The sequence below is a fragment of the Abramis brama genome (genome assembly GCF_963993115.1).
Source record: "Abramis brama genome assembly, chromosome: 19".
Classification (NCBI taxonomy): domain Eukaryota; kingdom Metazoa; phylum Chordata; class Actinopteri; order Cypriniformes; family Leuciscidae; genus Abramis; species Abramis brama.
This window is the reverse complement of record NC_139981.1, coordinates 33,055,124-33,071,136: the sequence shown is the minus strand read 5'-3', so window position 1 is coordinate 33,071,136 and position 16,013 is coordinate 33,055,124. Positions and strand designations below refer to the sequence as shown.

Genomic DNA, 16,013 nt, shown 5'->3' with positions numbered 1-16,013 from the left:
ATAGTCTAGTGTTATAGTCTATTCGTTTTGTGCAGATTTTCCGTTCATTTTGATCAGGCTATAAGTAGGTCAGCTAAGTGTTGTGGGAGGGTCCTTAAACGCGCTGATCAAGCAACACAACTGACATCGCGTGTGTTCTACTCAAACTTACAGTGTTCTCGTGTTTAATATTCAGGAAAAGCACCATGTCAGCAGCCCTCGAGAAGCCCCAGATCATCGCACACATCCAGAAGAGTTTGAACTACACGGTGTTTGAGAGCCGATGGATTCCCTGCAGCGCAAAGTTTGTGTGTATGGGAAACTTCGCCAGAGGAACCGGAGTGATGCAGATCTACGAGATCCAGCACGGGGAACTGAAGCTGGTCAAAGAGGTTTGAGCTGATTCACTTTTGAACTGTTTGAGGTTTGAGCTGTTTAACTTTACCTCAGACTAATGAAGACTGATTCACGTTCACTACTAGCGGAGGAGGGTGAGCGCGTTTCTAGAACACTCGTGTCGCGTGGTTGTCATGGCAACAGGACGCGGTTTGTTTACACCGCGACTTCTTAAACGACTTCTAAAACATCAGATTTAGCGAGTTTACTCTCGTCCTCTTTTGAGCGTAGACGTGAACATGCTCTATAAAAACTTAAATGGTTGTAGCGTTAATTCATGAACTCTTTGGAATAAAGACCTACGGTTTGTCTATTTTTAAAAAGGATAATCTGCAAAAAAAAAAAAAAAAGTTATAAAAGTTTAGCAAATGTACTGTACTATAACTAAATCTTTTTTGTGTGTGTGTGTGCAAAATAACACACCCTTAAACCTACCCATACAATAAGATCACTGTATATAATAGTACATCATAGTTAAAGGCACCTAATAAAGACTTAAGTTACCAGTGTGGATTTATTAACGTGTGTGTGTTGTCGTGTTTGTGTTGTCATTTGTGTGTGTGTGTGTGTGTTGTCGTGTGTGCAGGGTTTGAAATTAACTTTTTCACCCACCAGCCAATTTGGCTACTTCATTTTTAAGTTATCGGCCATTCAGAACTTCTAACGTTACTAGCCGTAAAAAAAGAGGAGGAGGAAGAAATTAACCAGATTTAACATCACAGCTTACATATATATAATTTGGATTTCATATATTCATTTCTTATTCAAACAAAATCCTGTCATCCAGCATCTCCTCCCTTCATCTTTCCTCCTCATCACCAAAAATATTATTAGATGGACTGATCAATACAGAACAAAGAACATCAAAACAATTTAGGATGCTGGAAAATAACGATACGTTTTCTGTTAACCAAATCTTCGCTGTTGCTTCAATGCAAATGAACAAGCGCGCCGTTATTTTTTGTGTAGTGACGTGTGTGTAGCCTGGAAATCCAGACCTAAATCTAAAAGATTAATGGTCTGGCGTCGACTAATGAAGCTCGGCCAGCTCGAGGGGCGGCACCAAGCATGCATTTGAAAATCTCACTGCACGCAATTGGATAACACTACGACTAGGGATGGAAACGGTTAATCGATTATTGATTAATTGTCGACAAGAATTTACTCGATTAAATTAAATTAATTGTCGGCGAATTGAACATTGCGAACGTGACACGAGATTCTCGCGGGCGGCGAGAGACCCGACACAAACCTGAGGTGGCAAAAAAGAAACCAAACATGAGGCGGTCAAAACAGAGTGGAGTGTGGGAGCATAGAGAGCCTAAGTCCCTCCCCTTCCGGTCGACCACCATGGGACCTTATTTCGGAAAAATATTGTATGGTAGTCAATGGCGAGAGACAACAAATATTTTGATCTTGTTTGAATTGTGCCCTGATTTACACATATGATGTTTGTCAATTTAAAAGATACATTTTAAAGTCAAGAAAGTCGCAGCTTGATGTAAAACTGCTGAGGTATAAGACTGTGAAAATACGTAATTACAAAGACTACAAACCCAGAAGGCGCACATGCGACGTCATACCTTTTCTCTCAATGAATGAAGCTAACTTTACTGAAGCTAACGTCTGTCTGTTTCTATAGTCTTACGTTATAATCGTAACGTTACGCCGTCATGCCTGAGTGTTTTGAGCCAGAATACACACATACGAGCAACGGATCTTGTAACGTACATAGTGGGAGACGAGAGATGTAGTTCATTGAGCGATTTTCACATCAAACTAAACGTTACTCTTCTGTTTTATGACAAACTGCGACTTTCTTGACTTTCATAAACCTTTTAAATTGACAAACATCATATGTGTAGTTCAGGGCACAGTTCAGACGGAATAAAAAGATAAGTTGTCTCTCGCCATTGACTTCCATACATATTTTTTCCGAAATAAGGTCCCATGAGCCGGAAGCGGAGGGGCGGGACTTAGGCTCTCTATTTCAAATTTGAGGTGAAGGAGGACGAAAAGTGCCACCATTGCGCATATGCTTCAGTTATTGTGTGTGAGAGAGATCTCAGGACTGGCGGGAGCATACTGGCTTTAAATATTGGCTTTAACGAGGAGCAGTGTGTCCGAAATTTTGTTGTGTACAACATGTTGTGTCAACGTTTGTCCACATTCCTCTCCTACGAAAAAACTGACTAGTGTTGAAGCTAAGCAATAACTTGTATGAATTCAAGAACAGCAGCATAGGGTTCAGCCGCAGTTTACATTCAATGCATATTAGACGTTATTACTTCAACTACACAGGCAGAACAATACAGAGACAGACCATGTCATGTGTGTGACTGTGAGCTCACTGTAAATGTTTTTGCAGACTGGGTGAGATCAACTATGTGTAGCAATTGCATGACGGCTGTTACTGCACTATTAGAGGATTGAGACTCCCTTAACTTTTGTGTACTGTTGAGGACTGACATGACTGGTACTGACTGGTTCATCTGACAAAACATCAAACACTTCCAACACCATCTTCTCCTCCAACAACTGTCTAAAGAATAAGAAACATGTAACCAATTGAAATTATAATTAATGTGTAGATGAAAACGTATAACATCAAATTAAAGATACACAATTATAAACTTGGATTAGGCCTAATGTTTAGTCAACACAACGGAGATATGCAGATGATATTTAAAAGACCATTTATTTAGTCTAACACCAACAACACAACACACACACACACACACACACACACAGAGAGATATCAAAGACACAAATTCATCTAAGCAAATGCCTGCCTATCTCTGCCGATTTCGGAGTCTCAGACTCCAAATGAACCCATTCTGCAACTTTTAAATACTTAATTACATTTTTAAAAACGAAATGATAGGCTTAAGTGCGGGATCCGAAAGTTGGTTGTTTTGTCGCTATGGTTACACACACACACACACAACACACACACACACACACACACACACACACACACCGTTGGCGGTGCGCTCAAAGTCATCTGTCAGTTGTGTAGTTGTGCAGTTACCCAAAATGAATGACTCCTGAATGAAGTTAAAACCCATCATGTTACTGATATGTGTTTTTTAAACCAAGTGATCAAAGTGCTCGTTGCCGCTGCGATCAGTGGCACGGATAAAGTGTTTACTCGTGTGGCTCGAGCACACGACGCACTGTCAGCACTCGGACGCGCGCTTCAATCCGTTACGTTGCGGATAATAATGTTGCATTATCGAACGTTGTGTCGTTGTGGATATTGTAGTATTGTATTGCTAAATCCCCCGACCACTATGTTGGTCTGAGACAGCGAGACCTAGACGAGACCGAGAGGTCCGAGACCAAGACAAGACCAAAGACCGTCAAGGCCGTGACAAGACCGAGACCACGTAAAAGTGGTCTCGAGACATACATCACTAGCGTGCGGCTCGATGATATCGGGCAAGGATCCTCATCCTTTATGCATCGCATGCCTGGGTGTGAGACACGCACAGGCAGCCCTCGCTAACCCCGGGGGCTGTCCTCACTGTTCTCTCTTCCCGTCGAGGGTGTTAGAGAGAAGAGTGCGTGTCGCGGCCACTAACAAGGGAGATCCCTGCTTTTCTCCGCCACCCGCGGAGGAGGCTAAACGGCCTCCGGCGTCCTGCAGCTGGGGCGAATACATGGACGAATTCTCCCCGCAACTACCTCCCCTCTTTAGATCCGTAGGACTTACGGATGTGAGAGAGGAGGATGACGAGGACGACGAGGCCATCGCTCGTTTGTTAGAGGACGATGGTGAGGATGATGACGAAGATGCAATCCTCCCGCCAAATCCACCCCGGCCAGACAGCGCGTTAAGCGAGGGTTCACCCTTCCCGGCTCAGGCGGAGCTTGACCTGCTGGAAATGTGCCGGAGGGCGGCGGCAAAACTCTCCATAGACTGGCCATCACAGCAGACGGGCCAGGGGGCAGAGAGAGATCTCTATGACGGTAAGAGACTGCCGTCACGTGCCCCACCAGCTAAGCAGCTCATTCCAGCGGTCCCCGCGTGCGTTTCGGAGATGAAACGTTTCTGGGATAAGCCATTTTCTCACAGAGTTCCCGTAAAGGGATTTTCTAGGCTGGATGTGGATAAAATGGAGGAGTTAGGGATGTCAAATTCCCCTCCTGTCGAGCTGTCGGTTGCACATCATCTCCACCCTAACCGCAGGACAGCTTTTTCCTCGGCTTCAACTTCACTGCCAGGACGCACTGATCGTCTAACGGCCTCAGTGTTTCAGAAAATGTATCGCTCTTCTGCACTGGCAGTGAGACCTCTTAATGCCACCTCTCTCCTCACTGCTTATCAGGCAGAGCTTATGGAAGAGATGGGGAGGCAAATGGATGCTGGGTCACCAAACCCAGCCCACTGGGAAGAGATTTGTGTTATTGCAGATCTCAACCTGAGAACTTCGAGAGGTGCGGTCCAGAGCTGCGGCCGCAGCATGGGCTTGGCAGTGGTCGGCGAGCGAGCTCTCTGGCTGGGGCTGTCAGGGCTGTCAGACAGAGAGAAAGCAGACTTCTTGGATGCTCCAGTTGAGCCCAAAGCCCTTTTCGGGGCATCGGTCACTGCTATGAGAAAACGGTGCGATCAAAAGAAGCAGGAGGGTGAGGCTTCCCAGACTTGCCTCCCTCGCAGATCCACCGTTAGGGCTTCTCATCCACCACGGCCCAGGTTTGAAGCCCCACAAGGGGGTGGTCGGTCAGATTTTAGAAGCCCCAGACCTTCTCAGCCTCAGCGTTCTGAGTCACAGTCTAAGCCAGCTCAGCCGAGGGGTAGACCTTCCTTCGCAGCGGCTGCAGCCAGACACCGTCCAGCAAACCCTCAGGGAGGGAAGAAACGGCGGGCAACCTAGTATTTCGTCAGGTTCAGAACGAAGGGATGAGCAACAGCACTCACGGAGTATCTGTTGCTATCCTCCCTCAAAGAGAACGGTCATTTTCTCCCCCTCCAGCCAAGAGAAGGCGTCGGACAGGGAAATTGTACAAGTTCTAAAATGACCAGTTCAGATGTGAAGTTTGCACCAGTTCCCCCAGTGCCTCACAGAAAAGTTTCCCTCCCTCCACCCAGGGGGGTTACAACAAAGGGCAGAGGGCTGTTTTCCAAAAGACATGTGTGCTATGGAAATAATAAACACGTTCCCTGTGCATCCAGGCAGTGGGCCGAGGGCACAGTTATGTTTGAAAATAAAAACACACACAAAAACAAAATTGTCAAAATCAGAGCTGCAGTCCCCAGCTCCACCACTAGAGGGTGCTGCCGCGTCACTAGTGGACGAGAGCTGCTGCGGTCCGCTCGCTGCTCAGGCGGAGAGCTGGCGCGCATGCGCAGTACACCCCTGGGTTTTATCCACAATAAGCCGGGGTTATCGTCTGCAATTTGCTGTAAAACCTCCACTTTTCAACAGTGTGTTAATGTCAGCAGCAGAGGGGGAGTCAGCTCAGGTTGTGGAGGAAGAAATAGCCTCTTTATTGAGCAAAAGAGCTATTCGAGTTGTGCCGCCGGAGGACAGCCATCAGGGTTTTTACTCCCGGTACTTCGTTATTCCCAAGAGGTGGGGGGGGGGTCTCCGTCCTATTCTGGATTTACGGAACCTCAACAAAGACCTCAGGAAATACAAGTTCAAAATGTTGACCTTAAAGACGTTATCTCAAACTATTCATCCCAAGGACTGGCTTACGTCAGTCGATCTGAAAGATGCATATTTTCACATAAGCATCTACCCAGCACACAGAAAATTCCTCAGGTTTGCCTATTGAGACACAGCCTACGAGTTTTTGACAGTCCCCTTCGGCTTGTCTTTAGCGCCCAGGGTTTTCAGCAAATGTGTGGAAGCAGCGCTCACACCGCTGAGAATAATGAGCCGTCATGGCAACAGGCAGAGAGAGAGACAACAATGCTCGTGTCTCATTTGCAGAGCTTAGGTTTCAAGATAAACGAAACGAAAAGCTGCTTGGTGCCTACACAAGAGATAATTTACCTGGGTCTCAGACTAAACTCAGACCTATATCGAGCTTCTCTGTCCGAGGAGCGCGTCAGGTCAATTCGCGGCTGTCTATCCCTTTTTCAGAAAGGAAACAGAGTGTCATTCAGACTGTGTTTACGTCTTCTAGGTCTGATGACCTCGACAGTTTCTGTCATTCCCCTGGGACTGTTGCGAATGAGAGAGTTTCAGAACTGGACGGCGGCGCAGGGCTTGTGTCCAAAACGCCACCTCAACCGCAAAGTGATAGTGACGTCACGCTGCATGCGCGCTCTCCTTCAATGGAGAAGATCGGTCCTTTCTCGAGTCAGGGACTCCGCTGGGAACAGTTTCTCTGAGAAAGGTGGTTACGACGGACGCGTCGCTCACAGGTTGGGGTGCAGTGTGCATGGGCAGGATAGCGAAGGGGAAATGGCCCGTCTCGCTACAAAACGCACACATAAACTTCCTGGAACTGTTAACAGTTTTTCTGGCTCTGAATCATTTTGTGCGGTTCCTAAGGAACCACCACATTTTGATCAGGTCAGACAACACAACGACGGTGGCATACATAAACCGCCAGGGAGGCACACGTTCCCATCGGCTTCACAGTCTAGCACAGAAAATAATCTTGTGGGGCGTGAAGCATTTTCATTCACTACGGGCAACCCACGTCCCGGGAATAATGAATGTGGGGGCGGATCTCTTGTCCAGGGGGAATCCTCTGTATGGAGAATGGACTCTCCACCCTCAGGTAGTGAGCCAGTTGTGGGAGAGGTTCGGCTGGGCTGCCGTAGATCTCTTCGCCTCGCACGAAAACACTCAGTGTCCTCTGTTCTTCTCTCTGGCGAGAAGCGGTGCGCCTATGGGTGTGGATGCTCTGGCGCACCCGTGGCCAAACGCACTACTGTACGCGTTTCCTCCACTGAGTCTGATCTTTCCAACTTTAAGAAGGGTAAGAGAGTTCGGTCACTCGGTCATAATGATTGCCCCGAACTGGCCAGGGAAGTTGTGGTTGACGGAGATAATTCAGCTCCTTTACGCACAGCCCTGGCCCCTCCCGTTGCGCAGGGACCTTCTCTCGCAAGCGCGCGGGGAGATATTTCACCCAGCCCCAGACAAAGTGGCTCTTTGGGCCTGGCCCGTGAGAGGTTAAACTTGAGTGTGACAGGTTTGCCTCCGAGGGTGATTGAAACAATTCAGAACGCGTGAGCTGCTTCAACGCGCTCGGCATATGATCGGAAATGGGCTGTGTTTGAGCGATGGTGCGCACACAGACATATTGTTCCTTTTCTCTGTTCTGTCGCGGATATGTTGTGTTTTCTGCAGGAACTTTTGGATAAGGGCAGAGCCTTTTCAACTGTTAAGGTTTATCTTGCCGCAATTTCTGCGTGTCATGTGGGGGTTGACAGAAACACTGTAGGTCAACACCCGCTTGTATGCAGGTTTATGAGAGGTGCACGGCGTTTGAACAGGGTTTCAAAGCCACTGATTCCGCCGTGGGATCTGTCGGTGGTCCTTACGCACTATCTCAGCCCCCTTTTGAGCCTATAGAGAGTGTTGAATTAAAGCTTCTTTCGCTAAAGGCTGCTTTATTATTGGCTCTTTCGACCGCTAAGCGGGTGAGTGAACTTCACGCATTTTCGGTGCATAACTCCTGTATTGCAGTTCGCTATGGACTACTCGAGAGTAACTGATTAGAGTAACTAATCCAGCGTTTGTCCCTAAGGTTAGCGTGTCAGCTCTCTCCTGTAAACAGGTGGATTTACTGGCTTTCCATCCGCAGCCTTTTCTCTCGTCAGAGGATGCGCGGCTTCATTGCTTGTGCCCTGTCCGTGCGTTGCGTCACTATGTGGACAGAACAAGAGCGCTAAGGAAGAGTAATCAGTTGTTTGTTTCATGGGCTGATTCTCATAAGGGGAAACCTATTTCGCGTCAGCGCCTGTCCCACTGGGTAGTGGAAGCTATTATATTAGGTTATAATAGCAGTGGTCTCTGTCCTCCGGAAGGGCTGAGGGCTCATTCTACCAGAGGTCTGGCTACCTCATGGGCACTGTTTAAGGGCGTTTCGGTTCAGGACATATGTGCTGCAGCAAGCTGGGCTTCGCCTCACACATTTGTCCGATTTTATAAACTGGATGTCACTGAGCCATCACTGGCTCATTCCGTCTTAAGTGTATAAAAAAATAAAAAAAATAAAAAAACACTCTTCGGGGATTGTTATGTTACATGCATCACTGAGTTGGTTGACAGGCCTGCTTCAGACAGCATATCTGCAATACGGGAGTTGTTTATATCCCATAGTGAGATACCGAGCGAATGTTTGAAAGAGAACTACTTTAGGTTACTTGCGTAACCCCGGTTCTCTGATAACATGAGTGAGGTATCTCACCACACGTCCCTCCTTGCAGTGCACGGGGAAGAGATCGAAGAATGAAGTAGGGACCACTGGCAGTGGTATATATGTGGGAAGGGGACTCCCGCATCACTGTCGTGATTGGTCTGTCAACTGACAGACGTGGTGTAATTGGTACTTCCCGATCTGTCACGCCCAGAGGCGTTTCCCATAGTGAGATACCTCACTCATGTTATCAGAGAACCGGGGTTACGTAAGTAACCTAAAGTTTCTCTCGTCATTAAACCGCGGAGATGTTGCCTAATGCCTCAGAAAATCCGACCTGCCTGTTTACATGAGTCGCATTGGCAGATATCCGATTTATTTCCACATATGAATGAGGCCTGAAACCGATCTCGATATATCCGAATGCATGCGTTTTTTTCCTGTTTACACTGTCATAGAACACATCGGATCTGTGTCACATGTGAGCAAAAAATCGGAATTTGGTCACATTTCCCTGACAGTGTAAACGAGGGACGCCCTCTAATGTACTGTCACCTTCCTCAGGGATGATTTAAGTTGTGTTCAGGTCTATATTTGAAGTTTCCAGGTCTAGTAATCTTACTGTTACCTTTCTCAGACCAAGGGGGATTATAAGTACTGCTGCTGCTAATGTTTCAAGTTTTTCATTCAAGTAGTTTACCAGATAGATTATTATATGTAGGCTTAATATTGTAGGCTAAGCCTACCCATGTAGATTTTTATTTAAAATGTATTTTATGTTGCTTAATGTTTCACATGCAACAGGTGAGCCAGTGCACAATTTTCTGTAGATAATTTATTTTGTTAAACTACATAAATGCCATTATCTGTACCGTATCCCAACTGTTACAATAAAACATAAATTGAGCAATATAACATGCATTTTTATTCAGTAGCCTATAAGCAATATTTTGCTTTTTATGTTAAAGACACTATTGATACCGTGAGAAATGTACATTCTCAGGAAAATAGCCGCTTATCAGTTAATCGTTAATCGATCGATAAGGTCAGTCAATTAATGATTAATGAATTAATTGATAATTTGCATCCCTAACTACGACCAATCACAACAATCCCCATACGCTTCGCTACCAGCAGAGCTAACTGGTAGATTATACTCTTGCTGTATCCGGTCGGCAAAACAGCAAAAACGTCGATGTTCGAGCGGCGTCTTCTGTTCCTCTTTTAGATAAAAAGCCAAGTCTAACTCGTACATTGTAGCGGCCAAAGCCGTTTCAAACAACTGGTGTTCATCCATAGCCATCTTGCAATGTTTACTAATGACTTCGACATCGCAGCGCTGTCGCCATCTCGCCTCTGGCCCGTCTATATCAGATAACCTGATGTGATTGGTGCAGCTCAGATACAAGGGCATATTTAATGAGCATCATTACTCGACACCAGAGTAACTCGCTGAGCAAATTGAACTTGTGCTCTCGCGAGAACTCTGGATTACCAGGGTAACGTGTGTGTTCAAGTAAGCCAGATATGAGCAGATTCTGCGCAATACGCTGTATTTAATATATCACGATGACTCACGAGTATTTGTGCTAAATCTGCGCAGATTTGTCTTACACAAACTTCCCCAGCAAAGCGAGTAAACATAATAATTAACCCGCCAAACTGGCTTGTGATTTGACACCGTAACACACCAAAGTTGATTATTGGCGGGTGTTAATTTCAAACTCTGCGTGTGTGTGTGTGTACGTGTACCTACTTAACTATATTTTGGGGACAAATTTTTACCCAGAAGTCACCAAAACCTGACAAAATCTCCAAAAACCTTCCTTTAGGGACGTCCTCATTTGTAAATCTGGTTTAAAAAATAAAGTAATAAAGTTTTTTTTTTTTTTAATACAGAAGGTTTTGTGTGAAGGGTAGGGTTAGTGTGTGTGTGTGTGTGTGATGGGTAGGTTTAGGGGTAGAGTTAGTGTAAGAGGAGAGTATAAGCAGTTTGTACAGTATAAACACCATTACGCCTATGGAATGTCCCCATTTAGATGGCTAAGTAAACGTGTGTGTGTGTGTGTGTGTGTGTGTGTCCATTTCAAAACTACCTTATTCCAGATCGAGAAGCCGAAGCCGATCAAGTGTGGCACGTTTGGAGCCTCGTCTCTCCAGCACAGGCATCTGGCCACCGGAGACTTCGACGGAAACCTCAACGTCTGGTAGGATCTTAATGTGCTCCAGCATCCTGAGACGGTTAGAGTAACGTAACGTGAAACTGAGCCGCTGCGTTGCAGGAATCTTGAAGCGCCGGAGAGCCCGGTGTACTCAGTCAAAGCACACAAGGAGATCATCAACGCTGTGGATGGAGTGGGAGGACTGGGCATCGGGGACGGGGCCCCGGAGATCCTCACCGGCAGCAGAGACGGTCACTTATCATCTCACACACATCCAACATTACCATAGTGTACTTCGAAAACTGAGTTTGTTCTCAGTGTTTTTGGGATTTGAATGTGTGTGTTTTGGTGAACAGGTACAGTGAAGGTGTGGGACTCCAGGCAGAAAGACACTCCTGTGGTGAACATGGAGCCGATGGAGGGGGAAGTCAAGAGAGACTGCTGGACGGTGGCTTTCGGTGGGTATATTTGCGCCCTCATTTGGGCTGCGTCTAGAGCCGCCCCCAGAAGAGAGATCCTCTGGCTGGGAGACCGTGAGCTCTTGGCTGAATTCAGTCTGAGTCCTAGGCATTTCAGATCTGTGAGAAATTAACTCTTCCTCCGACCGGGCCAAAATGAGCCAGTCGTCGAGGTAGTTCAGGATGCGCATTCCCTTCTGTCTCGGGGGGGAAAGTGCTGCATCCATGCACTTCGTGACTGTGCATGTGCAAGTCCGAATGGAAGGACCTTATACTGGTAGGCTACCCCTTCAAACGCGAATCTCAAGAACAGTCTGGGATGGGGGGGCTATCTGGATATGAAAGTAGGCATCTTTCAGATCCACTGAGAAATACCAATATATATATATATTAGGGCTGTCAGTCGATTAAAAAATTTAATCGTGATTAATCGCATGATTGTCATGAGTTAACTCGTGATTAATCGCAATTCATCGCACATTTTTTATTTGTTCTAAATGTACATTAAATTAAAACTTTTCAAGTTTGTGATACTCTAAATCAACATGGGCATGGATAAATTTGGATGCTTTATGCAAATCTATGTTTATTATTGAAACCATAGTCTCGCGTAGCCAGACCTTCAGACTGACGGCTGAAGGTCTGGAATTCATAGCAGCTTTCTTTGGCCAAGGCCCGCCCTTAAGGCCGTTTGACCGACATGTCAAACAACCAATTACAGTTCGTTTCGTTCAGCGTCACGTTTCGGGGCGTGGAAATGTCCCCACAACAACAGACCGGCATGCAACAAGTCAGTCAGCATAGAAAATCAAAGAAGGAGAAGAAAACACTAAGTGCCTCAAACAAAACTCCTGGACATCTCTTAAAGAGTCTATGCCGTGAACCTTGCATACTTTTGAGAATCCTACGTTTAGCTGATCTTGATAAATTCTCATTGTCACTCATGTAAACGCAACAGTTTTTCTTCCGCAATCACACGTCTGCGCTTTGTTTCCCGGCGGACCGAAAATAAACGCGACACTCGCGCCCCCCGGAAATCTGATAAAATTCAACCAATCAGATGACGACTTCGACATTCCTGAAGTGTTTCCAGTTAAGTGTACCATATGCATCAGACGTTTAGCCAACGTTCCGTGGGCGTGACGTCTGAGGCTGAGACTATTGAAACCATAGTCAACATAGAGCATGAAGACGAGACATGTTTCAAAGGTCATAGATGTTTTTCAAAGAACTTGTTCATGTCTATTAGACACATGTAGAAAGAACAAAGAAATACCAGATTCTCATTATTCTCTTTCTTTGCACTGAGCAATTTACTAACACAAACATGTTTAGATTTTTGCATGACAGGGCAGCTCTTCTGAAAATGCTAAATGTACATTTATTATTTATTATTACATTAGTCTGTCTCTCTCTGTGCCCATTTTAATGAAGCTAAATTCTGAATAAAACTGTTTTCATTGGTATATTTTACTGTTTCTTTTGTCAAACAACGGAATGAATATGAAATAGTGACCCAATAAACATAACCAGCTCTCCCTTCCAAGACGTTAATCTGCACAATAATCCTGATAATCGAGCCGTCGTCTGATGAAATCAAATACACATAAGATAAAGACAATATTTGTGTTGTGATTTCGGCTATACTTGCATGTAAAATTAGAGAAGCAACATAATATCTGAGAGAGGTGCGTGGGCGTGCTGGGAGAGCAGTACCGGCGATTCTCAGAAACTAAATAAGGTTTGGGCGCTTTTTTGAAGGGAAAAAATGGCTAAAGGAGTCTGCAATGTCGCTAAGTTGGCAACACTGTGTATCTCCATTTCTCCAACTAGGGGTTGGGCCACGGGTCAAACAGAAAATACGCGCTGCGTTAATCGCCCGTTAAAAAAATGAGTGCCGTTAATATGATTTTGCGTTAACGCGTTACTAACGCGCTAACTTTGACAGCACTAATATATATATTATTTTTTTTATTTTTTTTATGTCATACCGTAGCCTATGACTAGGACCATTCAAACCAGGTTTGTGAAAAGATGTTTTCTACATTTAGCATTAGGCCTAATCAGCATGTTAAGATAATTTATGATAATTATCATAAATCTGATGAAGAGCCTGCGTGCTCGAAACGTTACATACGCTATGCGATAGTTGTCTTGAAAATAAATATTTTTGATAATTTTGGAGCTTAGGTGTTGCCGACTTTATACTTTATTTTTTGATAAACAATGTTAAAATTGTAGGGGTGTAACGAGACCCTCATGTTGATTAAAAATTGATTTTTAATTTAATGCTAAATTTGATATTACATTGTGTGTGTAAATGAATAGTCTTGGACTTGGTGCTGAAACCCAACACACAGGACAATAGAGACACCAGAATAACAATATTGATGATTCTGAAGCTGAAAATACAGAATTATTTTAGACGAATATACTTTCACTGTCACTGACTACTGGTAACATCAGACATCTGGCATTATCAGGACCCACAAATATTCCCCCATTGCATTATTATACATTATATATAGTAGTTTAATGTAGTACTGACACTAAAACAACTTGAATTTTTATTTTGGGTAAATTATACACAATACATATTGTCACTATCCACAATACATATTTTGTATTGCGATATATTGTGACACGATATATTGTTACATCCCAATATAATTGTGAGAATTATTTTTAGAGGGCAAGGAATTTTGAATATTATGTTTTTTAGTATCAGAAATCCAAGCATAGAAAATAAAAACTAATCGCAACTTTCCTTGTTTTATCTCAAGGTCACGCGTTCAACGACCAAGACCGATGTGTGTGTGCTGGATATGACAATGGTGACATCAAGTTATTTGATCTTAGAAATATGTCTTTACGATGGGAGACAAATATCAAAAATGGGGTAAGTGGGACATATTTAACTTCTTCAGAACTATTTCAGTGTACATTATTGTACAGGTGTTACTCAACACCTGATCATGAGTATTTAGACAGTAGACATTAGGGTTGGGTATCGTTTGAATTTGAACGATTCCGATTCCGATTCCAATTCCTTGTTTCGATTCCGGTTCTTAACGATTCTCGATTCCGATTCTTTTAAGAGGTAGGGTCAAAAAAGTTTAGATCAATTTTAATTCTATGAATTTTTTACTTTTTATGAACTTTACTATGAATTTCTCACAGGGCTGTTTTCAACTACAGTACAATATAAATATCAAATCTATTTTAAACAATTTTTTTAGGATATTTTAAATGAGCTAGCTAACCAACGGTCTTTCTGAAGGAAATAGTCTGACCTAAATGGGCTATCAGGTAAAATAGGCTAAATAAGGTTGTTTACACTCATGTGTAAATGTGTTTTCATCATTTATTTATTTATTTATTTTACGTTCGCCGGCATCGCGCGCAGTTTTCAAACGAACGAGCAGAGGACGAGAGAATATGGTTGTAACTTGCAAGATACCGAAGAATAAGAAAACATCATATAAGTACGTTTTTAAAGTTTAACGTCAGGGTTGTTTGCTCTGAATACATTTTATGAGGCACTTTGAGTTAATAGGGGAACGTGAGTAAAATGAATCCGATCGCTCAAACCACTTCAGGAGGTGGCCTGGGCCGCATTCCAGACGAAACTGGACAAGTGTAAATGCATCTGGTTGTTGAAACCACATATGTAAATTGTCCTCCTCCCAAAAATGCAAAAAAATAAATAAATAAACGTGTGAGAGCGTGTTATAGGCTATGTAATGTAATAGCCAGATACGACGATACTGGAACACGCAGTATCGTCGTTCTCCCACCCAGCCACCGCAGATGAGAAGCTGAGCATCTGTTCATTAAGCCAACGTGCAAACTATCGCAAAGTAAAGTGAAAGTAAGTCGCAGACGCTTAACACATAATCATCATCATTAAAAGTAAAGAAAGAAATGATCTTACCAGGGCTGTTGTCACTCTCTCTTATTGCGGTCTTTGATTTTGAAATTAGCTGATGATCAATAAAATGCAGCTCATATCTGTTGCTTTCAGTGACGTGCACAATCTGCATATAGCGCGGGAATTGAAGATCGGATTTAAATCCGTTTCGCAAAAACACATTTATGTGACCAGGTGTAAATGGAATCGTTTTGATTAATCAGATAGCTATCCAATCTGAGAAAACGCATGAAGTGACCAGGTGTAAACAGCCCCTAACAGCGGTGTCTTCTTCCGGTCGGCAGACTGGGAATCGAAACTAGGAATCGAAATTTAAACTTTTGAACGATTCCGGGAAAATCGCAAAGCTAGTCCCGGTTCCAATCGATACTCGATACTCGATACCCAAGCCTAGTAGACATTCATGGACCGATCATCTGTGTGATCAAGTACACTTCGGCTACAGTAACATGAAAATACCATATATGTTTATCATTCACTTTTATCTGAAATAAACACTTTGTGTGAGCTGTTTATGCATAGTGAACATTTTACACAACGTCGGTGGTTAAAGGGATACTTCACCGTTTTTTCATATTAAACTATGTTATTCCCTTAACTAAGACGAGTTGATGCATGCCTCTCTCGTCTCAGTGCGTGCACTCAATCGCTATCGACACTTTGATAGCACTTAGCTTAGCCCACTTCATTCATTAGGGACCAAACAGAGATGAAGTTAGAAGCGACCAAACACCTCCACGTTTTCCCTATTTAAATACAGTT

At 44.0% G+C, this 16,013-nt stretch overlaps 1 protein-coding gene across 1 annotated transcript in view; it reads left to right on the top strand.

The window, feature by feature from the left end:
* Nucleotides 1-55: 55 nt before the first annotated feature.
* dnaaf10 (dynein axonemal assembly factor 10) overlaps nt 56-16,013 on the top strand; it is a 28,508-nt gene continuing 12,550 nt past the window's right edge. Inside the window, exons 1-5 of the mRNA XM_084093603.1 lie at nt 56-371; nt 10,807-10,907; nt 10,983-11,113; nt 11,219-11,320; nt 14,104-14,219. Of these exons, the coding sequence (XP_083949729.1) occupies nt 186-371; nt 10,807-10,907; nt 10,983-11,113; nt 11,219-11,320; nt 14,104-14,219 (636 nt within the window). The 5' untranslated portion in view covers nt 56-185. The remainder of the gene's footprint in view (nt 372-10,806; nt 10,908-10,982; nt 11,114-11,218; nt 11,321-14,103; nt 14,220-16,013) is intronic.